The sequence below is a fragment of the Xenopus laevis genome, chromosome 5L, assembly GCF_017654675.1.
Source record: "Xenopus laevis strain J_2021 chromosome 5L, Xenopus_laevis_v10.1, whole genome shotgun sequence".
Classification (NCBI taxonomy): domain Eukaryota; kingdom Metazoa; phylum Chordata; class Amphibia; order Anura; family Pipidae; genus Xenopus; species Xenopus laevis.
The window spans coordinates 144401718-144429199 of record NC_054379.1 but is presented as its reverse complement, the minus strand read 5'-3'; the positions used below and the strand labels follow the sequence as shown (position 1 = coordinate 144429199).

Here is a 27482-nt window from a genome sequence, read left to right as displayed (position 1 = left end):
TGCCACTGATCTGTGCCATTCCCTGGTCAGGAGAGCCGAAGCTTTTCCCAAAGTGCCACCAGGTCTGTACCATTCAGCAGTCAGGAGAGGTGAAGCTTTTCCCAAAGTGCCAGGGAGCAGCAGACAAGGTGAGATGATTTTCATGTAGTTTATACTCATTGCTGGTGTTTTGTATCAGTTTGCTGGGGATTAGTGATCACTGGGGATGCTCAGTAGTAATAGGACCTATTATAGAGTAGGACAAATAGGACATTATCATGATTCCCCAGTATCCTTGGGGGACCTCCAGCTGTTGTTGAACTGCAAAGCTGAAATATTTGGAGTTCAGCAACAGATGTAGGGTGACAGCTTGTATATTTATGTTCTATTTTGCATTCTCCCCCTTTAGGGACCCCTACAATACCCAGAGCACCTAGATCTCTAACTCACCCCCTGTTTAGGTAAAAAGTAAACATGTGAGTTTTGTTGGTGAAAAGGAAAGGGTTAACCAGTGACAGGGCTGGGATTCCCAACAAAAAAAAAACACCCACTTCATGATTATTCATTCTTTCTTCTTTATCGTTCCTTGTCCGTGAAGCAGCAGGATTCCAGACGGGACACATTCCACTCACCTGGAGCAGCTATGAATAAACTCAGGGGTGCTGCCATGTTGGTTGTGGTGCTCTTGGTACTGCCGGCTGGGCACTGCAAAGAGAGGACAGACTCCAGAAACCTCACTGAGAAAAACCTGATGAACATCATTGTGAGACTCATTAAAGAGGTGAAAGTGTATCGTCTGCAGGAAGGCAATGGGAAGCAGCATTTAGCCAGGAAAGAAGACTACAGCCTGGACGTGAGAGAAAACCCAGTCCCGGATTATGGATATTATCCGGATGAGCAGCGAGTGGGTAAGTGCACGGCTGTTACTGTGTGTTCAGATGAGCTCAAATATTACAGTCCCTAATAAAGGTACACAGGTATTATACTGAATGCTTGGGACCTGGGTTTTTCTGGATAAGGAGTCTTTCTGTGATTTAGAGTAGCTTGCCTTAATGTGATACTGACTGATATTAATCTACATTAAAAATGATCTATAGGTCATGTTGATTGTTTTTCGCTGATAGTTCTGCTTTTGTAAGTAATTGTCACTTGAAGTTTTGCCAACTTGACTGTCCCCTCTTAAACTGTCAGTTGGAGATTCTAATGCTAACGGACTCCTGCCGCACAAATATGGCAGCCCCCTCATAGAGGAACAGGAGGGGGTAAGAAAGGTAATGTAAAAGCATCAGGCAAATACCTTTATGGCAAAATTATAAATAGCATTGAAAGACAATGTTATAATAAATATTAATGTTATTTTCTGATGTCAGTATCTCTTTAAGGCTGCTCGTGTTTTTAAAATGTTTGTGCCACTGATACGGACTCATGCTGCTTAGTTAACATCAAGTAGAAGCTACTGGTTTATTATTACAGAAAAAATGGAATTATTAAAATAAAACAAATAATTTGCTTACATTAGACTCTGGATAATGAGTTTCTGGATAATAGATCCAATTCCTGCCCCCTGATTTAGAGTCTTTAGGACAGTTATTTGCAAGTCCAGTCCTACAATTCCCAGCATCCCCTGACAGACCTTGCTTGCTGTTATTGCTCAGGGATTACTGGGAAGGTTCTTTATTTATATAAGGATAAATAACACAGGGGAGTTTAAAGGATAAGTAACACAAGGGAGTGATGCCAGAGTCGACTGCGCTGATTTCAGATGGATTTCTGGTGCCTAAATGTGCGCACGTGTGTGAGTCGCTATTGTATCTGTCATTATCAGCCGTCGAGCGAGGGACAGATATAAGTGCATATCCTAATTCAAGGGAAAGTAAAAGCCTTTAGTCTGGACTGTGGGCTGGATGTAGAGCAATTGACAAATCTGACAAAAGTGGAATATTCCTGAGGGTTTTGTGCCATTGTAAGAGCCAGGGTTGCTTTTCTGCTTGTAGCACACAGAGGGTCCCACTGTTTGGTGGGAATATCGGTTGTTACCATTTATAGCACCCTTTCCTTACTGGATTACTGGATTGATCTATTGCTAGCAAAGGGGGCTTTATACGTTTTTTGCACCTGATATCTGCAGGAATTTGTGTATTTGAAGATCTGCTCTCATTTAATAACATTGCTGCAAGATGCACACTGGTGCAGTAACCATATTAACCAGGTATATAGTATTTTAACTTGTTCTCGACTGAGCTGAAGAAATGTAAGTCCTTGGACTGGCTGTGGCACTTTAAAGGGGTTGTGGTTTTTGAGTTATTTAGCTTTTTATTCAGCAGCTCTCCAGTTTGCAATATCAGCAATCTGGTTGCTAGGGTCCAAATTACCCTAGCGTCCATGCATTGATTTGAATAAGAGACTGGAATATGAATAGGAGAGGGCCTGAATAGAAAGAGGAGTTATACAAAGTAGCAATAACAATAAATATGTAGCCTTAGAGAGCATTTGTTTTTAAGATGGGCTCAGTGACCCCCATTTGAAAGCTGGAATGTATCAAAAGAAAAAGCAAATAATTAAAAAAAACTATAATAAATAAATAATGAAGACCAACTGAAAAGTTGCTTAGAATTGTAAGTTAACTCAAAGGTGAACCACCCCTTTAAGGGATATTATTCCCTCCAATTTTAAAAAGGCTAATTAAAGTGATATACATCACTTTTATATAAAAAAATCTTTTAATGCTTAACTAGCCTTAACATGCCCTGAGAACACATTACCAGTGATCCATAACGTTATGCTCACTAGTTTCCAACTCATCCGGCACCGTTTGTTCACTGCCCAAACTGCCATAATCTCTAGTGTGGGGGCGTGTCATTGATGACATCAGGGCGCTTGCTGCCCATCCTCTGCCTCTAGAACAGGAGCATGTTGATGATGATGATGCTGATAAATTAAGTGTGCCCTGACTTGTCACTCATTTCCAAAGCACGGCCTCGTACCACTGACGCTAGTTTGTTGGACAATATGACAAGGGTTGATTGTGCTGACATGGAATTAAAGGAATTACTCAGTATAAAAAAAAACTGGTTAAATAGATAGCCCGTGCAAAATGAAAAATGTTTCTAATATAGTTAATTAGCCAAAAATGTAATGTATAAAGGCTGGAGTGACTGGATGTCTAACAGAACAGAACACTACTTCCTGCTTTTCAGCTCTCTTGGTTTCCACTGACTGTTTACCAGACAGTAACCAATCAGTGACTTAAGGAGGGGGCACATGGGTCATAACTGTTGCTTTTGAATCTGAGCTGAATGCTGAGGATCAATTGCAAACTCACTGAACAATTATGTCCCATGTGGCCCCCCTTCAAGTCGCTGACTAACTCAGAGAGCTGAAAAGGAAGTGGTGTTCTGTTCTATTCTGTGACATCAGTCACTCCAGCAGCCTCCAGCCTTTATACATTACATTTTTGGCTAACTATCTATATTAAAAACATTTTTTATTTTGCACAGCCTATCTATTTACCCAGTTTTTATTTTTCACTGAACTGTTCCTTTAAGGGCACTTTTTAAGTAGGTGCCGCTGTGACTTTAAGACAATGGAATTTTAAGGTTTTAGGTTTTATGTCATAATAAATTTTTCTACTTTTTACATTTGTTTCTTTATTATTGGAGATTCTCACATTCTTTTTGGACACAGTGTTAATGGAATTTTAAGACATTTTGCATTGGTCTTTTTTGTGCTTATTGAATTTTTGAATGTGTTACATTATTTTGCTTCTTAAACTGTCCCTTTAAGCTGCTATGTGATGGGAGCCCGTATAGTGCATGGGGTTGCATACAAGCAGTAGTAGCTATGCCTTATGATGACTTTAACAGGGAAACCTTTGGCATTGGGAAAGCCGACGGGTACTCATTTAGGTGCTTAATCGTTGTGAGTGCCAACCCCTTTCTCAAAGGGAAGGGAGGGGATCCCCAGACTGGGGGAGAAGAAGGTGAATGAGGTCAGATAGACTAATAAGGACGTACTGTAATGTCGTATAAAGATTCTTCCCACATACATCCATTTGCCAGCAAGCACAGCCGAACGGATCAGGTTCCCCTGGGTGTTGCTTTGGGAAATATCAGTGTCCAGATTCATCATGGACACTGATATTCGGTCACGGCTGGATTTCCCTTCCCAGCATCCTCAGCACTATTACCCTGGCAATCGACAACAGTTACGTGCATCATGTGTGCAAAAATAGACCACAATGCATTCGTCTACACATAACAGTCATAGACACACCCAATCCATTCATCACTCGACTAACAAGCAGTGATAGCTATTGGATTCATGTCAGCTGATATTCTAAGCACTTTTGTGATATATTGCTCTGGTCTTATAAAAATAAATGGAACCCTGATTAATATGAGGGGTCTGCCATTTCTGGGGGATGCTTCAGTCAAAAATGATAGCAGATGAAATATCTGATGGTGGGCCCCCAGTCCTTTTGGCAATTAATTAAAACAACCCTGGCTCTGACGGAGATTTGGATGTTTTGGTAAATAAACTTGAGTTTGGCTTGTTTCCATGGCTTTGTTACAGTAATTAGGCTACAGCCTATTGATTGCATTATAAGGGCAGGTCAGAAAACATTACTCATGATAAATGGGTGGCACTTCACAAAACAGCACCTCATTTTGATATCTGTCAAGATTATGATGGATGGGTAATGTCATCGACCCATCACTGACATGGTGGATCAATATCAAGCTCCCAATTATGACCATCTCCATTATCCCAATTATCCCACCCCTCAGTCCACCTATATCACTTAATCAAGGCATATAAAGCTTTACCTTAGCTCCCTTATGCTGCTTTATTTTTAATAGGATCTAGTTGAGTGTCTCTCAAACTATGGGGGTACTCAATCCATTTACAATGATTTTGCAGTTCCTGTAATGTATTATTAGTAGCAGGCTAGTTCATGTTAGCATCTAGCAGTCTACACCACTGCACTAGGCACTAGTCTAAGAATAAACAAGTAGAAGCATTTGCAGCCTGCAGTTAAAAACATGTTATTGGTTCTGTTCCATTGAAATGATAACACAACCTAAACCACTACTCAACAGCTCCCTTCTGTTGGTGCAGGAATTACTTACCTCCTATATTATTATACCTGTCCAAGTGGAGAACAGTTCTTATTATCATTGGCATAGGACTGTACTAATTCTACAGTTAGGACACACTGAGGAATAGGGGAAGGGTGCACTGGAGAGTAAATAATAAGATACATGATACGGGGAGTAGAGGGATAGAGCAAGGGATAAGAAAGAAAAGAAATAATGAAATGGGCATAGATCGAAGATGGAGAGACTAAAATAAAGGAAGGCCAAAATAAATAAAGAGAAATACTGTATATCAGAAAGAATAAAGGAAAGGAAAAGCCAAAAGATTGAGGGAAGCAGAAGACTAGAAAAGAATAAGAAAGAAAGGAGGTTGGAGAGAAAAATACATGGGACATGAGAGAGAAAAATGGCAGAATAGAATAGGAAGCAAATGAGCAAATAAAAGTAAAGTGGGCAAGAACAAGGAGACAAAAGAAATAAAAGGGAAGAGGAAACAAGAGCATAAAAAGAGCAAGAAAAATAAATGGTAAGGAAAGCATAATAAAAAGGTTGACGAAAGAGAGAAAAAAAGATGGTTGAAATAAAGAGTGAGAGATGAAAAGAGACAATATAAAAGCAGATGAAAAATGAAGTGAGGAGGAGTGGAAGGAAGGAGTTGCAAAGAGAAGAAAATACATGAAAGGGGCCATAAAACTAGGGGATGGAATGGGAGACGGTATATAGGGAGAATAGATGAGAAAGGGGAATGAGAGTACAGAAATATAGAGAAGAGGGTGATGAATGTTTGAGGAGGTGGAAAGGCAGAATAGGAGGACATGGATAAAAGAATGAAAAAGTATAACAACATCTGGAATTTTAGAGAAGTACCTAAAAAAATGGTGGAAGAAGGGGAATATATAGTGAATAAAGTACCCCCTCTTGTAAAATATAAGGATATTATTAGTTACCGAGGAGTTTCATGACCATATAAAAACACGAGGCCGAAGGTCATGGAACTCCGAGGTAACTTCTAATATCCTCATATTTTACAACTGGGGGTACTTTATTTATTATAATACACAAATTTTAGTGAGTCATGTGACAGAAATGACATCACTACTCACCGTTTATAACTGATGACATCACTACTCACCGTTTATAAGGATATAATTTACAGGATATTCATGGCTTTTGTGTATTATAAGGGAATTGTGTATGCCAGAGAATTGTTTCTCTTTATTTGTATAAAATATGGTGGGTGTGGTTGTGCAACGAAAAAATTTAAATCCTCTGCTCTAATGGTCTTTGGTTTCCCTAATGTAATGGGACAGGATAGTGAATCCAGATAAGTGGACAATGTATGCTAAGGTTTAGTCTATTGGGTATCAGGGAAAAGCCCATAGTTCAATGTTAAGTCTGACATTTTCTGTGCCTTGTGGTGTTTAGTTTAGTAGTAAATGTACTGGGCCAAACCCCTTCCCCCAACAGAGTGGGACATCCAGTCTAGAAACATAGCATTTGTGGCTTAGTTTGCTCCTTTTCTCTAACCACTGAAGTTTCAATATAGAAAAGTGTTTGCTGACCATTTTGTCCTGGGACCCTAGCTTTTGTAGACATGTTTCTGCATGTGGAGAAGGATGTTAAGATGTTAAGATGTTTGGGGAGTTTTGCTTTCACTTGGTCTGGACAATCTTTTTTGTCTTTAGTGGTTTAATAAATTAACTTAAAATCCTAAATATCTTGTAGACTGAGTCTGATGCTGAATTGGATGCACATTCTAAGAGATTTACCATTAACAGAAGGTTTACCTTCAATGCAAGGTTCCATCCTTTGTTTAAGTGCGACTCCCAGAATCAGATAATGGACATTTTTGGTAGGGATGCACCGAATCCAGGATTCGGTTCGGGATTCGGCCTTTTTCAGCAGGATTCGGAACGGCTGAATCCTTCTGCCAGGCCGAACCGAATCTGAATCCTAATTTGCATATGACAATTAGGGGCGGGGAAGGAAATTGCGTGACTTTTTGTCAAAAAACAAGGAAGTGAAAAATGTTTCCCTCTGATACCCCTAATTTGCATATGCAAATTAGGATTCGGATTTGGTTCGGTATTCAGCCAAATCTTTCACAGAGGATTTGGGGGTTCGGCCGAATCCAAAATAGTAGATTTGGTGCATCCCTAATTTTTGGGAATTGTTGATCAGCAACAGCTGTGCTCCTGCTTTGTTCCCTGGGGTGGAGATTTTTAAATTTACTGGTCATCCTAAGGTTTTTATCTTCTTAGTTTGTGTGTTTTATTTCCCAGCAGAAATATCTAATTCAAATAAACACATTTAGGAAGCTGTGACAGCATCTCCCTGGCAGGCCGGAGAGGAGTCGGGGAGCAGCAGTCAGTCATAGGGTCAGGGAAAGGAGCGTTAAAGTGGATCATGACTTGGCAGGTCAGGTCTAACAGTTAGGAAGCCAGGATTTTCCTTTCATGTGTACATTAGCTAAATCCCTTCACTCATTACTGGAACTGCCTATCACGGATTTACCACTTTGCACTTCCTCTTAACATGCTCTGCAGCATCTGCAAACGACAAACTTAACCCGTTCTTTTTTTTTTTCATTCTGCAGAAATATTTCCGAGAGATCTTCGGATGAAAGACAAGTTTTTGAAGCATCTTACAGGTAAAGGTAAGTTGGTCCTCTTACTTCTTTTTTATGGGGTGGTGGTTTGTTTTGGCAATCCATCTATGTTCAGTTATCTTTGTTACTAGGCAGGCTCGTTTACCTTGAGTGTGGGTTGGTTAAGACATTTACAAACGCACCTACAAGTGCTCCAAAATGGATGCTTCTTTAAGATATGTTTGTTCCAGCACTACAACATGGTTTTCAATGGGTTTATCCTGCCTCTTCTTATGAAGGCACCTACTGAGGAGCTACCATCACACTTGAACTGGTGGCTGCTCCAAGGTTTCCATAACTGGTTGGTCAAGAGGTGCAGCAGATTTGCAGTCAGTGAATTGGATGTCAATGCAATTTTGAATGCGATCTCCTGAAGCTAGAGAGATACATCCTCCACAATTAGGGCAGACAGTGTCTGTTAACATGTCACATCTGCCCATATCTATCCCAAACCATGCCAAGTTTTTTAAAATTATTTCCTTTTTTGCTGTAATGAGAAAAAAATACCTTGTACTGGACTTCAACTAAGATTTAATTAAAACTTATTGGAGGCAAAACAATTCTATTGGGCTTAATTTATATTTAAATATTTTTTTTAGTAGAATTAAGATTCAAATTATCTATAAAACCCTAGATCTCGAACATTCTGGATAACAAGTCCAATACCTGTACTAGAAGACTGCCTACAGTTAACCATTGACACAGGTTGATTGGGTCATAAACTTCATGTCTTGACCTGATTGAATTATATTTTAGTAGACACAAAGTATGGAGATTTAAATTATCTGTAAAATCCTAGATTCCTATCATTGTGGATAATAGACACAGATTGATTTTGGGCAAAAACTACATGTCTTGAAATTCTTTCTGAATGATTTAAATCTGAGATGATGTGACCACTTAGAAGAGAAATCCATTCAAATAATATCATCAATTGGCACAAGTGTAATGTATTCAAATAACCTGGATGTGGAAAGTGTGAAGACTTCTTTAACTACAAGTCAGTGGTCTTCCTAATAACTGGATCTGTCCAATATGTCCAGTCATACGTGTGGTACAGCCGGTTGGTGATGTAGCCAATCATACTGAAAAACCCAGAAAATAAACTGGAGTTAGGGTTCTACATCAGAATATTGTGAAATGCATGCTTGCTCACTTAAAGATTGACTTATTTCAGATGATGTCCATACACTATGTACTAGAACTAAAGGCCAATCTTTCTTTAGCATTTAGAGCTTTAGGATTGGAGCTTTTGCATTCATCACTAGGAGGTAAAGTGTGTTAGTGGTTGAATGCTTCTCCTGTTAAATTTTAGGAAGATATGCAAGTAGCATGAGTGGCCTTGAGTAGACGCTGAATAAATGCCTTTACACTTCTCTCCCGTCTTCCAGGTCGACTATCGTTCAACAGCCCGAGCTGCAATAAGCTATTTCGCAGACTTTACAACACTACTAAGGACTGCACCACCCCTGCACGTATGTTGAAAGCATTCTTTCCTAACCTCACTAAATTAAAGGCATTAAGATAAAGTAACTGAATTAGGACCGCACCTCACTTTAGACTTGGAGCTTAATATGGTTTTAACTGGCGCACTGCAGCTTGTTAGCCAATACTAATCAGTGATAGACACAATTAGGAATATTACCAGCATCCGTAGAAAGGTCTGATCAGTTTCCTGTGTTCGCATGTAGACACCGCACTCATTCTTTATAAAAAGCCTTATTGAAGGAAGCTGCGTGTTTATGATAGAAACAATAAACACTAGCAGTGTAAACAAATACTGTGTGATCAGTTTATATGTACAGCAAATCATTTTAGCATATGTTCGATACAAGGCATTCGAGCATGCAGATTTATTATAAGGAGTCAGTGCTCTTGATCTGGAAAGTTAGTACATTCAGGAGTAATAGTGAAGCTGATGGCACTTGGGTCATTATCTTTGCTGGTGGAGAAGCAAATGAAGCTGCCCCTGTTGCCTCTTGTTCAATTGGATGGGAAAAGCGTAACAACACCAAGAGAAAACATCCTATATGCCATGTGCCTAATAAAAGTAATGGACCCAAAGTAACAATGGGTCCACAGCAATATGGTGGTTATAACCATATTCAAGTAGGTTTACAATATGTAGTAATACAGTGCTCCCTTTCCATAAAATAACTGAGATACTTAGTATGACACTAAAAACAGAAAGAATAAAGCTACTTACTATGGTGCCCATGATTATCCTTTGGTGCTTGTATTGTTTGCTCATTTTCTTTAACAATGGATTTGCCAAACACAACGCCTAAAACATTAATTTAAGCCTGCTCTATGAAAATGCTTAATTAGGACTTTTTTCATTCCTTTCAATGCCTTTCCCTTTCCTTCCCGCCATCCTTCTCCCCTTATTCACTTCCCTTCCTTCTATCCTCCCTTCCCTTCTTTATACCTGCTCTTGTCTCCCTCCTCCTTCCCTTTCCTGTGTTCTTTCCTTCCCTCTTTATTTCTTTCCCTTCCTTCCCTCCTTCTTCACTTCCTCCTTCCTTCCCTCCTTCTTCCTTTCCCTTCCCTCCCCCTTCTTCCTTTCCCTTCCTTCCCTCCTTATTCCTTTCCCTTCCTTCCCTCTTTCCTCCCTTCCATTCCCCCTTCTTCCCTTCCTTTCCTTCTTTCTTCCCACCCCTTCCTTCCGACCCTTCTTTCCTCCGTTCCCTCCTTCCTCCCTTCCTTCCCTTCTTCTACCATTCACTTCCTTCCCTTTCCTTCCATTCCTTCCCTTCTTCTTTCCTTCAATCCCTCCTTCTATCTGTCCTTTCCGTCCCTCTTTCTTCTCTTCCCTCTTCATTTTAATTGCCCCTTCTTTCCTTCCTTCCCTCTTTCTTCCCACCCCTTCCTACCATCCTTCTTCCCATCCTTCCCTCCTTCTTCCCTTCCTTCCCTCCTTCTTCTCTTCTTCTTCCCTTTCCTTCCAATCCATCCCTTCTTTTTCTCTTCCACATCCCTCCTTCTTCCCTTCCTCATTGTTGTCCTCCATCCCTTCTCTTACTCATTTAGAAACACTGACCTTTACTACATAAGAGTAAGGAAAAACAATTTAGTTGCTTTCTAGACAAGTGGTGGGAGGTTAAGAGTCTTATCCACTCACCCCCGACCCAATGTTAGGTAAAGAGTGACCCAATAACTAGGGAAAGACAATCGACAGTTGGCAGAAGGTACAAAGGGGTAAAATAACCACATTATGCCCAGAATGTGCTCAGTGGTGTTCATACCTCTGAAAAGGGCATTAAAAATGTGAACACTTGGACCACTTGCTATGCCCATTAATGGTGATTCCACTATCAAAGTATATATTATGTCCCCTGCCCCTCCTCTGCTGCAAGACCCCCCCCCATTTGTTTGAGTCATAATATAACACAATGTGATTTAATGTAACACACATGAGGTTAAATTGCCTTCCCTTGAAATTCTTCCAGAGATACTTTGCACTCAGGTGTTCTTTACTAACTCCCTTTGGTGAGTGACATACACAGGAGAGACACTTTTTCCATATTTGTGTTAGTTTAGACCAGGTACCATGAAGATGGAAAATCAAGTGGCAGAAGAACTCACTGATAGCTGCTTACATGGGTGCGGTGTTCAACTGTAAATGATGAACTGTCATATCTATAAAAATGGTGCTCAATGTTTATTGGGTGCTCAATAAACTGGGTTCCCAGATTTTGTTATTTTTTCTTATTGTTTTGATATATCATTAGTCAATTTTCCCAATCTAGCCTTTTCTTGCTGCAAATGTAATAATACTGCTTGGCAACTGGTATCCCAGATCACTGACCTATGGAATCCATTTGTTAGACCAGGAAACTCACCAAATGAATTAAAGAGCTACCAGGAATTTTAAAAATGTTACCCTGCTACAACCAACCAACCAACCAGGAGTATGAGTTGTGGCATGGAAAAACAAATGTTAGGTGGAGAGAAACAGAGCTCACGAAAACACTGACTCTTTCCAAAATATTCATGTAAACATTATTGTCTGACCCTGCCTAGACTAACAACATTTTGGGAGTTAGGGTCGGGTGTGGGTAAAGGTTCATCAGGTCGGGTGCTCATTGAGTTTTTACTGACCCACAAATTACTAGTGAGAACCTATTGAAATTGCCTTTTGTTTGTGCCTTGCTTGTAAGGGTGTAACAACTGCACTTTTTTTCTGACCCTATAGTGAGTCTTTGATACCAGCAATAGCAGAAAGCAGGTCACAAATCTCTGTTTGGCAGGTGATGGTGATTTCACAGCTTGACACATAGAGACTATTGAGTATCAATAATCCTTCAGGGAGGATCCTTATAAAGGACTTGAGAGCACCACCTTATTTACATTTTACATTTGCAGTGTCAAGACAATTGGCAGTACCGTCAGGGAAACTTGATTAACAAGATCTCTATATTTTTGTTTTTTCCCCCTTTTGGAGGTGCAGAAAATCCCATAAATCCCGTGGTAACTAGTGCAGCTGAAACTGCAAACAACCTATATAAATATTTGCAGAAATATGTAGCGTGTAGACTGTGCTGCCCTTAGACATGCTATTCTTCTTTTCTGCAGAATTGTGTATGAATCAAGCTGTAAACACCCACTTTTTTCTATGATTATTGATTCTAAGCCCACGCTTCCTCTCTGGACTTGGGTCTCAGGACTAATGGTGGCCATACAACAGCAGATTTGTAGCATTATTTGCAACAATTCCAGTGCAGAGCATTGAGTTGCACCTACCGCATAGACTCATGTTGCATGTACTGAATGAAATCGGTCATTTTTTTTGTAATAACAGGTGCAGACTTTGTTTTTGGTCTGATAACCCATAACAACCAAAAAGATGTTCCATTTCAACCAACAGATCAGTAAATGCAACCTGCTGATTGGTTGCTCTAACTAGAACGGAAGCAAAGATTGCACCTATTATTACATTAAAAAGAGAGAATCAAGGATTTTTTTAAAAACTGAAGACCAATCCTTTCAGTAGCAGTCAGCTCTTCAATTTGTGCTGTGTGATGCCATGTAAATAAACAGCCTGCAGAGATGAAGGGCCAGAAACATAGAATTCACAGCACCAGAACTATGGTCTTTTTTACTGTATGCAAGCACCATGGGGGTAAATTTATCAAAGAGTGAAGTTCCGCCACTAGAGTGAAATTCCGCAGCTCTCAATTCATTTCTATGGGATTTGGAAAGGCGTATTTATCAATGGGTGAAGTGAAAGTTCACCCTTTGATAAATACGCCTATAGAAATGAATGGAGAGTGGCGGAATTTCACTCTAGTGGTGGGACTTCACTATTAACTTCACTCTTTGATAAATATACCCCATGGTGTCTAGATTCGAGGCCCTGAAAGCCTGAAGCATGGGAAGTAGTGTTTACAAACATATTAAAGTTACAAACTATACTTCATATTAAGAGTACTTAACGTTCCCCAATATATTTCCGTGGCAGATTATAAAAGATGTGCAAGACTCCTTACAAGATTGGCAGTCAGTCCTAGGTGTATGGATGGATAACATACTAAGGTAAGCGATTTTGGCTATTTGAGGCAAAGTTACCAAATAATGAAAACACGAAAAAGAGTGTAGATATTTGAGGGTGAATAGAGCAAAAACACTGTCTCTACAAAATTCTTTGTTTATTTTCTTATGCAGACTTTTATCACTATTTGATATCAATATATAATCCCTGGACATGCAACATGTTTAAATATCCCCAATGAAGATACAAGAGGTTATGTAAAAAAACATTATCTTGGTACAGATACCCATAAAACCATCAACAACTGGTCTTGTTTCCATGTCTTCTATTGGAGGACGGAAGTAATGAATTTTACTTGAGTTGTGAAGCATCGGTTTAAAACTCCTGTCTTCTCTTTCTGCTCAAAATGCTCAACAGATCAACTAAGACTTTCATTATTTCTGTAGATCACATATCCAGGGTTATTACTGCTTATCTTCTTCTTTGGTATATTCCTTTGGATGTGGTGGCCATATTTGTTAAGGAGCTTGTGTGTAGTTATGGTACAGGTGTCCCACTATGACTGTGTCATTGCTGAGGAAAAAGAGTGTGTGCAATCCGATGGCATGGAGAAGCTTCATGTAAAGGGAGCATAGGGCTGGCATTGGTTACAGCTGGAGATGACTCCTTCAATGCTTTAAAAGAGCCATCTTTGTTGTTGATGTTCCTTGTCCTGTTTCTCTACAAACCCAGCATGTTTGGCTCTGTTGAACACAACATTATATTGACCCTTTAAGTCTAATTAGTTTACATATTTAATGCCATATAAGGACTATAATGTTTTTTCTTATAAACATATTTAGATGGAAACATTATTAGCAGCTTAGATGTATTTTCTCTTAAATTGTTTATTTTCCATTTCTCTTCTTCATCCTAAAATGTAAAATAACGCGGCTAAATATTCTTCCTTTATCTTTATTATTACTTTATACATATGTTTTGGCTACATCCTATCTCGCTTCCAGGGAAAAGAAGTTGAGCCTTAATTATTTATAAGAAAAACCTTTAAATTCTCTGGAGGTCCCATTATTGCCATTTCTGAATCTGTGTTACTTCCCAATGAGCAGACTTAGCTCTGCTAGAGTAATGGCTGCCTTTTAATTATTAACATTTTCTGTATTTAAGTGCATTTGTAGGACTGACATAATTTTGGGGACTAACAAATATAATATTCGCTTCAGCATTCCGATCTAAGAAGTTTTGAAACAGGGGGTGTAGGACAGTCTGGCTGCAAATTATTTAAAAATAATTAAGTCTATGTTTCAGGTAAAACCTGAAATGTCATTTTATTTAATAATCTTGTATGTCATTTTATTTACTAAGCCTTTATTCGTTTTCAGTTATTTATCTTTCTGGAAACTTTATCTGAATTTAAATAAGTCTCAATTGAAACCGCATTCAATATATTCAAGAGTTCTCATTTAAAATGTAAAAAAAATGCATTTACAATTGGAGTATAATATATCCTCCAGGATATAGCTGCAATAATATGCTAAAAAAAGGGCCCAGATTCACTGATATCTTTAATTTGATTTAAGAAGCTAACGCTCACGGAAAGGTACCAAAGTTCAACATTAAATGTAATTTAAAGTAACTAAACAGTGAATTATTACATTAATGAGAATGTAATAATTTATTTTGAATATAAATTCACTGGGCCAATGGCAAACTAGATTTGGAACGTGTATAACTTAGGCCAAGAATTGTTTTATTAATAAATCTAGAATTATTCCATCAAAAATTAAATTTGCCAATTTTCCTAACCCCGGCTGACTTTAATGTCGAGTGCCAAGGGAAAACCTTATATACAGTATATTTAACAAGAAAAAACAATCAGTGCCAAAGGGAAACAATCGTATCTTGTTATCATTATAAAAATGAAGCAAAAAAAAAAAACAATTATATATAATTCTGTACTTTTAAAATAATATAATTAGGTTCCTATGGCATATATGTAGATAACATATTCTTACTTTAAGTATATTTACTTTTTATCTAATAAACCAATTAATAACATTAGACATACATATCATTTTGTTAGCATTTGCAAATTAAATTATTGGCTTTGCAATTTTGCAGTTCAAGGGCTTGTCCTCATTTGCATTACTTTATGGGGCAGATGTATTAAGCGTCGAATATCAGGGATTAATTAACCCTTGATATTCGACTGGCGAATTAAAATCCTTCGACTTCGAATATCGAAGTCGAAAGATTTTGCGCAATTCGTACGATCAAAGGAATAATGAACGATTCGATTATCCTTCGATCAGAAAAAACTTGGAAAGCCTATGGGGACCTTCCCCATAGGCTAACATGGACTTCGGTAGCTTTTAGGTGGCGAACTAGGGGGTCGAAGTTTTTTCTTAAAGAGACAGTACTTCGACAATCGAATGGTCGAATAGTCGTACGATTTTTAGTTCGAATCGTTCGATTCAAAGTCGTAGTCAAAGGTCGAAGTAGCCCATTCGATGGTCAAAGTCGCCAAAATTTTTTTTCGAAATTCGAAGTTTTTTTTCTTCTATTCCTTCACTCGAACTTAGTGAATGGGCCCCTAAGTGTTTTACGTTAGCCTTAGCAATAGCGATTATTATAAAAGATTTTTAGATATGTTTGGTTTTTCTTAGGGGACACAGATATATGAAATAAACTTTTTTGAGTAGCTGAACTACATTGTTTTCTGTGTGGGGGGGTGTTAGAACTCAACTAATTGCTATGTAAGTTAATGGGAACATATTCATTTGTTCCATTGCTAAAAAGAGCTTGTTAAATCTGAATGGATTTTCAGAGCGCTAGCCATTGTTACCACTCAGTAAAAAAATTACCAATGATTCATAAATCTGCCCCTTAGTTATACAGTAGTGTCATTCATGGTGGAGATGGTTAGTTGGCTGGCAGATTAATGTGGCACTTTGTACTGCTGAAAGTAAAAAGTCAGCACTCTATCATCTGTAACGTATATTGCATTAGTGACTTGATTAAAGTCCTTGGAATCCATAGATAACCCAGATCTACCTTATTTGCAGCTGATAAGGACAGAACACGGGTGTCTAGCAACTGTCAACTGATTTGATTGTTTTCCTTGCACTTTAGGAAAACCAGTTATAGGAAATGAAGCATGCAGAGAAAATTTGCTTCCATCAGACTGCTGCTAAGGCAAAAACAGTCCACCATCTGGCGGACTAAGTTAATAGCTATTTAGTAAGCAAGCCACATTTAAATGTGTGTATAGGTTAATAATGTATTAATATTTTATAATATTATTATTCTTTATAATATATTATATTTTATAACACTATGCACAGGAAGGAGCTATAAAACAAGACATTTTTGGAACTGGAGACTTGCCCATTGTTTCCAATGTATCGGAAAAAATAACAAATATTGCTTTGAATAGCAATTACTTTCACAAATTACTTTAAGCTCATTAAAAATAAGTAATGCATATTGAAATGTTTCTAAAAATGTATTTTGCTTTCACTATGTACACTTTTATATTTGGGTTTTCAATGTAAGAAAGAAGCGTTAGGGCGTTAGGCAAGTTTGTCTACTTGAAGAGGTTAGATTATAACTTTGGATGGTGTGAATTTTTTATGTGAACTTCGGGAAGATTGGTGATGGCTGAAGAAGTTGGATTCATGGAATGAGCACATGAGATAAGTCCAGTAAGAGTGAGGGGTTCAAATGGATCAAGCCTTTTTATGGACAATCCCTTTTAAAAAGTCCCAATTCGTCAGTATAATTTATTGATTAAAAGAAGACACTAAAGATACCAAGTTCTCGACTCTTAGGGGCACAGTTACCTAGGGTCGAATATCGAGGGTTAATTAACCCTCGATATTCGACTGCCAAATTGAAATTCTTCGACTTCGAATATCGAAGTCGAAGGATTTAGCGCAATTCGTTCGATCGAACGATTCGAAGGATTATAATCCATCGATCGAAGGATTATCCTTCGATCAGAAAAACCTTGGAAAGCCTATGGGGACCTTCCCCATAGGCTAACATTGGCCTCGGTAGGTTTTAGGTGGCGAACTAGGGGGTCAAAGCAATTTTTAAAGAGACAGTACTTCGATTATCGAATGGTCGAATATTCGAATGATTTTTAGTTTGAATCGTTCAAGTCGAAGGTCGTAGTCGAAGGTCGAAGTAGCCAATTCGATGGTCGAAGTAGCCAAAAAAAACATTCGAAAATCGAAATTTTTTTCCTCTTTTTTCCTCTATTCCTTTACTTGAGCTTAGTGAATGGGCCTCTAAATGTGAGATAGGGATTTGAGCAGTCACTGCTTGGTGGGAGTAACTTTCTCCAGAGCTTGGGTTCTAGTTCAAGGATCCCCAACATTCAAATGAGGCCCTAATTAATATACAATTTCAATAAATATTGGTAGAACAGGTCAACCTCTAGATATTTTGGGGGCCTGAAAAATAATTTGCTGTGGTGCCCAGTAATATTTAGTTACACCACTTAGTGCATCTTCACTTATAGGATCTGTATAGGTAAGCATTGTATTGGACTATGCATGGACAGCACCGGATTTAGTGGGCAGGTGCCCATGGGCTTGTGGTCCTGATGCCCGGTGGCGTGGTCCTATCGTCCGCCCTCATACTCCCCGCGAGCGAGCATGCTCACCAGTACAGGAATGCTGGGGAGCTGTGCTCCCTGGAAAGCGGCATGCCACCCCTTATATTTTGCTGCCTTAGGCCCAGGCCTTCATGGCCTCGCCACAAATCTGGGCTTGTGCTTGGATGTAAAACAGAAGTGTTTCCAGTAAACAAAGTGAGCCATTACTTTTGGATGAACATAGCACCTGCAAGGAACATATAGTATTGTTTCCATAAACTGGAGTGCAGGTTCCATTCAGTGGAGGAAACAATCATTGTTGATGCCCCTTTTATGTGACTGTTCTAAAGCAACTTGACCCCCACTATTGCTATATTGTCAAAAATGAATGAATATTTTTGTGCTTCAATGGGCTCAGTTATTTGCTGTGCACAACTATATATAGTTTACATGAACGTTTACATTTTGGTACGTAGCGAAAATTCTAAAATCTGATTTATGTATGCTGAAGTTGAACTCACACGATTGGAATTTATAGGAAATATCTTTGTTCTCTTGAGTATGTATCTCTTGTTAATGGTTTCACCACTGAGCACTTTGGACAGTTTATTGATAAATGTTCTCAAGTCAATGGAACCAACTCCTTCATGTTCTACCCCAGTTTAAAAGGTTTGTCTGCTGGACACTTAATGCAACACCTACGCACTCACTATGGTGCGACTGGAACAATTGCCCATAGCAGATATCCAATTCCCTGACTGACGTTAATCTATATATATACTTGGTACCGCTGCTTTGTGCGCAGTTAGACGACTGAAAAGATGTCAATGCTTTATCCATAAATGCAAAAGCCACAACAGGGAAAGAATGGAGTGTAGGTTCCCAACTCTTTGTAATCCCTAGTGTTCTATAAACCCCCCAAGACCCTTTGGACTTTGTGCTATCCTGTGACTTTAAAATGTTGTTGAGTCATAATCGATGTCTCATAGAAAATGGATGGTATGACTCACCATCTGTAATCTTACAATAATATAAAAGGGATATATCTGTAAGACTGTTTCTTAGTTCAGTAAATTACCTTTAATATTTATTTATCATTGAGTTATTAGGTTTACATTGGAGGAGATATTTCTCTTGGAACATTTGATGACAGTGACTTACATTAAAAAAAGGTGTTTTCAGCAGTGCCATATTCTGCTCACAGATGGTGGAGTGCAAGGATTGGTTTCTACTGTCTAATCATAGGTAGAGAAAAATGAAGATTTAGGGAGGCTTAGCACAAGACACTAAATGCTATACATTCATAAAAATAGTGGCGGATGTTAAATGGGAGGAGGACATGTTTTTAGCATCTTTAGAAATCCAATTTCTAAATACAGGTGTGAGATCCGTTATCTAGAAACCAGAAAAAATCGTCTCCCATAGACTCCATTTTATCCAAAAAATCCAAATTTTTACAAATGATTTCCTTTTTCTCTGTAATAATAAAACAGTACTTTGTACTTGATCCCAACTAAGATATAATTAATCCTTATTGGAAACAAAACCAGCCTGTTGGGTTTATTTAATGTTTACATGATTTTATAGTAGAGTATAGATCCAAATTATGGAAAAATCCATTATCCATAAAACCCCAGGTCCCGAGCATTCTGGATAACAGGTCCAATACCTGTATATGTTTTCCTCACATGTACTTGAAAGTCTCAGTCCAGACCTGTTGCAGTGTGACCCATTCTGTTTCAGGGACCAGCAAGCTGGCCCAATGATTAATTACTTATTGCTGATTATCAGGCTTTATAGTATATGTAGTTGTTTTATCACATAGAGTAGCTTTGTACAAATTGCAATCCTCCATATCTGGTAAAGGGGTTGTTCATTTATGAACTACCTTTAAGTATGATATAGAGAGTGATATTCTGAGACAATTAGCAACTGGTTTTCATTTTTTATTATTTGTGTTTTTGGAGTTATTTAGCTTTTTATTCAGCAGCTCTCCAGTTTGCAATTTCAGTGGTCTAGTTTCTAGGGTTCAAATTACCTTAGCAACCATGCATTGATTTGAATAAGACTGGAATATGAATAGGAGAGGCCTGAAGAGAAATATGAATAATAAAAAGTAATAATAACAATAAATGTGTAGCATTACAGAGCATTTGTGTTTTAGATGGGGTCATTGACCCCCATTTGAAAACTGGAAAGAGTCAGAAGAAGAAGGCAAATAATTAAAAAAAACTTTGAAAAAAGATAAATAATGAATATCAGTTGAGGTTGATTAAAAGTTGAATAGAATTGGCCATTCTATAACATACTGAAAGTAAACTTAAAGGAATGGTACAGTATAAAAAATGAAAACTGGGTAAATAGATAGCCCGTGCAAAATAAAAAAATTTCTAATATAGTTAGTTAGCCAAAAATGTAATGTATAAAGGCTGGAGTGACTGGATGTCTAACAGAACAGAACACTACTTCCTGATTTCAGCTCTCTTGGTTTCCACTGATTGGTTACCAGGCACTAACCAATCAGAGACTTGAGGGGAGGCCACATGGGCCATAACTGTTGCTTTTGAATCTGAGCTGAATGCTGAGGATCAATTGCAAACTCACTGAACAGTTATGTCCCATGTGGCCCCCCTTCAAGTCGCTGACTAACTCAGAGTTAGAGAGCTGAAAAGCAGGAAGCAGTGTTCTGGCTATTATGTTACACATCCAGTCACTCCAGCCTTTATACATTACCTTTATACATTACATTACATTGGCTAACTAACTATATTAGAAACATTTTTTATTTTGCACAGCCTATCTATTTACCCACTTTTCATTTTTTACTGTACCATACCTTAAAGGTTTGCATCCCCTTTAAGTTACATAATTCCACCTTCTTTTGCTGCTGGTGACCGCAGCTTGAACGTCGCCAAATTATTCTTGCGTTACCCACTTTTATAATAATTTTAGTCTTCTGTATATTTGATTTTCCTTTTAACTGCATATTTTAAAATTGTAGTCTTTGTCCTTTGCAGAATTCTAGAGGCCTGTCCTGTTAGGGTTCTGGTTTAATAGGACATTTTAGGTCAATGGAAAGTCATTTGTAACATTTGCACAGGATTATGGTTTCTCTTTTCCCATGTACAGGATGTGCCTCACTTTGGAACAGAGAAGCTTATTTTTTAGGAATGGATGAGTTCCCCTTTAAGTACAGTTGCTGAAGCACTGATTTTGTTGTACTGTTTTTTACATTCTTAGACTTGGTTGTTCTGCTGTAAGTTAAGCGGAAGTATTTTATTATTATTATGTCAAGCAGACATTTCTCTATAGCATGAACACATAAAGCACAAGAGGTACATGGCCATTGTTTTAATCCGGTTCTATCCAGCAGTGCGCGTGTTCTAGTAATTCACATACATTCACAGGAGGATCAATCAGCAGCACAGGTGGAGCTTTCAGAATGACTCATCTACTTATTGATTTACCTGTGCTCCTGCATGGTAGTCCTGAAAAGACACACAGTTAGTAAGAAGGGGGCTGGAAACAGTTCTATGGTCATTCATCCCAATGCAAAGCAGTGACTTGTTTTCTGGAAATGTCACATATTTGTTCAGTGGGTCTATCTTCATGCCTCACTGAAATCAACTTTGAACGCACTAGTTAATAGCGCTGTTCCAGCAGAATTGCACTGAAATCCGTTTTTTAAAAGAGCAAACATATTTTGGCATGAGGTTAGACATATTGTCAGTTTCCTAGGGGCCCTCAAGTTACGTGACTTGTGCTCTTATAAACTTCAGTCACTCTTTACTGCTACACTGCAAGTTGGAATGATTTCAGCCTCCTTCCTTCTTTCCCTCTCCAGCAACCCATCAGCAGCCTATCAACAGAACTAGGGGCAGGTAACCAGATTGCAGCCCTGCTGAAGGATTTGTTTGCATTGCTTAAAAAACAGCTTTTTTCCTGTTATGGTGCTATTCTCGTGTATTTTAGCACTGCAAACACAACCCATGTCATGGTATAATACAATGGGAAGGGGAGAAATAATAGCAGTCTCACAACACTTCCATCCTGAAATGCTGGCTCCTTCTCAAAGCTCAGAATCAGGCACAATGCACTGAGATGGCCGACTCCAGACCAATATTACAGCTAAAAAAAACCACATCTGTTGGTTCAAGAATACAATTTTAAATTTTAGAGTGAATTATTTGCAATGGAAACATTGTAATTTAGAAATAAAAAGAAAACCATGATAATCATAACAGAATCCCTTTAAATAACATTAAAGGAGAACCAAACCCTTTTTATTAAAATCCCCTACCCCATACGCTACATGCTCCCCCCCCAGCTTAGGTGTTACCCTGGGTAAATGCCCCTAACTCTTTACTTACTCCACATCTGAGTTCACGGGCGCCATCTTCTTCTCTTCGGTAATCTTCCTGAAGCGGTGTATCAGAGCATGGGCAGTTAGCGCAATCTTCCGGTCCCGAACAACTGTGCATGCGACGAAAGCCACGGACATTGCTGAAGCGCTGGAAGAAGACCCAAAGATTACTGAAGAGAATAAGATGGCGTCCGTGAACTGCAATGCCCTGAATCTGCAAAGGGGGGGTAAGTAAAGCGTTAGGGGCATTGACCCAGGGTAAAATCTAGGCTGGCGGGGAGCAGAGAGGGGGTCTATGTAGGGTTGGGGGGTAGGGGATTTTAATAAAAAGGGTTTGGTTCTCCTTTAAAACTATGTACCAATTAAAAGCAGCCATACGTGGGCTGAACTGGTTATAGCCACCTTTCTATTGTTTCAAACAGTCCAAAGTAGTTGAATGCTCCTCTTCATTTCCTCATCTGTTAATGCACCATGAACTGGCCGACATGCTGCATTAGCAGATTTTTCCATTCCCTGAATCCATTGATAAACATAGTTTATGCATGGATATCAGTCGAGATATATGTCTTGTTTAAAAAAGTTTAAAAATTCATATTGTAAAACTGAAATGGTAAAATCACTGGGTATCTATACCATCCAGCTATTTTTCCCAACCTTTTGTACAGGTGAGCAATATTCGGATGTAAACAGAGTTGGGGAGCAACCCATGCATAAAAATGTTACTGGGTGGTGCAAAACAAGCGCTGTGATTGGATATTTGGTAGCCCCTGTATGAACTGGCTTCAGGAGGTTGTCTGGCAGTACACCTGGTTTATTTGCAACCAAAATTAGTTTTCACACCAGGAATTCAAAAATAAGCACCTGCTTTGAGGCCACTGGGAGTGGGAGCAACATTCAAGGGGTTGGTGAGCAACATGTTGGGGAGCAACGCAATTAAAAAAATGTTCCTGGGTGGTGCAAAATAAGCACTGTGATTGGCCGTTTGATAGCATCTTTATGGACTGGTAGTCTACAAGAGGCTCTATTTAGCAGTGCATCTGGTTTTTATGCAACGAAATTTGCTTCCACACCAGGAATTCAAAAATAAGCACATGCGTGCCATGAGCCAAAGGGTGGAAGTTGGGATGGAAACACAAACATTGTTGGGGAAAAGTAAGTTACATTCTGGTGCAGTTTAGGTTTTACAGTTGCTTTTAAAGCATTCTTTACCTGTGTGCAAGAAAATATTCATTTCTGATATCAGAAGTTCTTTGTGCTATTCGCCAAAATCATGAACAGTAAAGAGAAAGGCCACAATGTATGAGAACTTGCACCTTTTCTCATTAGTCCTGAAGAATACAGGTCATCCATAGCTAAAGGAATGAATCATGATTTCCTTATATATCCCCTCATTAAATGAGGTTACAGTGTCTTTATTTGTTTTCAAAAGAAAAGAATATATAATTGAACCAGCTACAGCGTGATTATTCGAAGGACGGTGAATAATTAAATATGTGTAAATAATGGAGAAAGCGCTTTCTTAGCCATGTCTAAATGACACTGGTATGGTTATTTTAAAAAGGAATATTGTATTAGTATACATGGGAAACCCATTATCCAAAAAGCTCCTAATTAGAAAAAAGCCATCACCCCAACAAGAGTCCCTTTTAATCAAATTAAAATTTTCCAGAAATATCCAAATTATTTGAAGGCCATCTCCCATTGACTCAATGAATCAAATAATTAAAATTTTTAAAATTTCCCTTTTTTTCTGTAATAATAAAACAGTACCTTGTACTTGATCACAGCTAAGCTATAATGAATTTCGAGTTTATTTTAGTGTAATTCCACTAGGGAATAGTCCAAATTTGATTTGATTTAAAAAAAAAAATTGAAATTTCGAATTTAAAATTTTTTCTTATCTTTATTTATGTACTGTCCCTTTAAGAATTCAAATTCCACTATTTACCATATAAAACCTGCCAAATCTGTGTTAAAGCCTATGGGGGACCTCCTACAATCCATTTGGAGTCGTTTGGTGGACTTTGGGAAAAAAAAAATTTGATTTGAGTTTGTAGGTCGATCTTATTCACCTGAAAAATTTGAATTTTTCTAGTAAATTTCTATTGGTCGTCTTTTTTAGAATTCCCATTTCTATTTAACAAGGGTCGAAGTGAATTCGAGGGAATTTTCGAAGTAAAAAAATTCGAAATTCAAAGCAATAGGTATGGGTATATAGAATTTAATTAAAAGTAGGGATGGGTGTATGTATGGATGCTGGGTTTTCATTTGGAGGGGTTGAACTTGATGGACTTTGTCTTTTTTCAACCCAATTTAACTATGTAACTATGTAATTTTTTGGATACTTCGACCATCGAATAGGATACTACGACTTCGTATTTACTTCGCATTCGATGCAAAATAAAAATAGTTTGAATATTCGACCATTTGATAATCGAAGTACTGTCTCTTTAAAAAAAACTTCGACTTCAATACTTCGCCAAATTAAACCTGCTGAAGTGCTATGTTAGCCTATGGGGGCCTTCTACAACCATTTTCTAAGTCTTTACACATCAAAGTAAAATCGTTCGATCGTACGATAAAATCGTTCGAATTGTTACTTCGATCATTCAATGGCCAAATTTGGTGAAAAATACTTCGACTTCGATATTTGAATTATTTTAATTCGATGGTCGAATTTCGAAGTATTTTACACTTCGAAATTCGACCCTTGATAAATCTGCCCCTTAATGTTCAAATGTTTTTTTGGTAGCCCTAAAGTATGGTGATCCAAATTACAGAGAAAAAACTTAGGGGAGGATTTATTAAAATGTGAGTTTAGCAGCTTAATTAATAACAACTCACCCACTTCTATTACAATTCTAAAAATCCCATAGGATCCATCAGCGGCTGAAGGTTAGAAATCACCATTTGAAAAGTAAAAATCCCATAGGAATTAATAGATTGCGGATGCGTTTTTATTAATTAAGTTCTAAATTCACATTTGGATAAATTTGCCCCATATTCCGTTATTCGCTTATCCAGAAAACCCCAGGTCCAGAGCAGTTTGGATAACTGATGGTCAAATATTTATACTGATATTACAGAATTTTATGGCCATATTTTGACATCAGTAAACCTATGAATGCAGCAGCAGAGCCAAGAACGATCATACATTTACCTCTTCATTAGACAAATGTAAAGTGGAAATAAAGTGGTTTGACTGAAGCTGCTCAGTGGATAGACCTGCAGTATAAACAAGCGAGGGCAGTATGACACAGATCGCTAAAAATGGAATATTGTCCTTGATTTCATTTATGTAGGAAAATATTATCAACCCCACCCCTCATTAAACAGAGGAAGCTAAATAATCGAGGATTATTTCAAATGTTTATTGGCTTCTTTTTATTGGCGTCTGTTTCACAAGAGAAAAACAAAACCAAAGTGGTGCCAATACTTGGAAAAACAAGACCACAACCAAGAAATAAATCATAGATGTCCAACATAGAGGTCTTTTAGGACATTTTTTCCCCCCGATCTTGAGGCATTTCTCCATATTTTGTCCTTTGGGAGTCCTCAGCAATGTACTTGCATCAGGTTAATCAGATTAATAGGGGCAGATTTATCAAGGGTCGAGGTGAATACGAGGGAATTTTCGAAGTAAAAAAATTCAAAGTAATTTTTGGATACTTCAACCATCGAATAGGAGACTTCGAATTTCAGGGCCGGAACTAGGGGTAGGCAGAAGAGGCAGCTGCCTAGGGTGCAACGATTAGGGGGCGCTGGGCAGTTACCTCTTCTGCCTACCCTTAGACCGGACTCACCTGGAACTTGTCGTATGCAATGCGCCCCAAACGATACTGCGCATGCGCGCCGTTACTGCGCATGCGCACCAGCGCCGTTACTGCGCATGCGCGTGTGACGGGGGAAGGGAGGGGGCGAGCTGGCAGCTGGGCTGCCTTGGGCGCCTGGCTTGCCTGGCCCGCCTCTGTCGAATTTACTTAGACTTCGATTCGAAGTAAAAATCGTTCGAATATTCGACCATTCAATAATCAAAGTACTGTCTCTTTAAAAAAAACTTCGACTTCAATACTTCCCCAAATTAAACCTGCTGAAATGCTATGTTAGCCAATGGGGACCTTCTACAACATTTTTCTAAAGTCTTTAGAGGTCGAAGGAAAATCCTTTGATCGATCGATGAAATCGTTCGAATCGAACGATTTTACTTCGATCGTTCGATTTGCTGAAAAATCCTATTTTAATTCAATGGTCGAATTTCGAAGTATTTTTTACTTCGAAATTCGACCCTTGATAAATCTGCCCTTCAGTGAGCACTTTTCTAGAGGAATTGGACCTTGGCGTTTCTTATTATAGGAAGATGACAGCCGCCATTGATCTGAACGACTAACCTAATCTTGAAATTCATCAAGGAAATAAGAATACTTACTGTACTTTCATTTATTATTTATTGCAGATCTGAAAGATAACCAAGAAAAAAACCAAAAAAGAAAACCCAAGAACTACGAAAAAGTGCCTTGGAAACCAACAGGGAAACATTTGACTTGTATGTAGCATATTCCATTGTGAACTATAGAAGATTTATTTTTGCATACTGATGGAATACTGTACTTCCATGTTTCCTCTTACATTTTATACGTTGTCCGCTCTATAAAGAGTTGTGTATATGTACCATGCAACTGCCGTCATATTCTGTTTCCATCTGCGGATGTCCACTAGTATGTGACTTGATAATGGCAGTATTCATTTTTCTGTCAATATTAGACTGTAGTAGTTACAGCTTTGCACACTTGTTACAATTATAGCTTATGCAATGGAAAGTTAGAACAGGAGAAAGGCACATTCGGCTCTCTGGTTCTTAGAAGAACACCTTCCCAGCATTCCACTTGCCAGAGGAGCCCGAGAACTGAAGCTTCGGTTGCCAATTGCAGAGTTAATAATCCGTTTTTTTTTTTTCCCCCGAACCTACATTTTTTAATGCTAGGATCACAAAGTATTATTGGAGTTATTTATTAATTGCATGACTATTGCCTTGTTCATTGTCCGCGCAAGACAATGTATTCTTATGCAGGACACCATTATTAAACAAATAAATAAATTGTCGCGTACGGTTCACTTTATGTAAGATACAATAGAGGTCCGTGTGAATAAATATGTTGGAAAAATGTGAATTTGTACAAACGTATACAGGCTAATGCCATTGGTTTTATGTAAATGACATGTAAAGAAAAAACAAAACATTCCAGCCCACATGTGCAATATGTAAATAACTGTAAATAGGCCATATATAATAAAGTGTTTGTTTTTATACA

General features: G+C 38.3%; 1 protein-coding gene across 2 annotated transcripts; it reads left to right on the top strand.

The window, feature by feature from the left end:
• On the top strand, nucleotides 1-27482 carry alkal2.L (ALK and LTK ligand 2 L homeolog). 2 transcript variants are annotated; one of them, XM_041563519.1, is made up of 6 exons: nucleotides 1-128; nucleotides 581-887; nucleotides 7672-7731; nucleotides 9114-9197; nucleotides 13184-13257; nucleotides 26627-27482. In XM_041563519.1, the coding sequence occupies exons 2-5, from the start codon at nucleotides 623-625 to the stop codon at nucleotides 13246-13248; spliced, it is 474 nt and encodes a 157-aa protein (XP_041419453.1). In that variant the 5' UTR covers nucleotides 1-128; nucleotides 581-622; the 3' UTR covers nucleotides 13249-13257; nucleotides 26627-27482. The 2 variants fall into 2 exon arrangements, with proteins under 2 accessions (XP_041419453.1, XP_018117963.1); XM_018262474.2 differs by having other exon boundaries at nucleotides 578-887.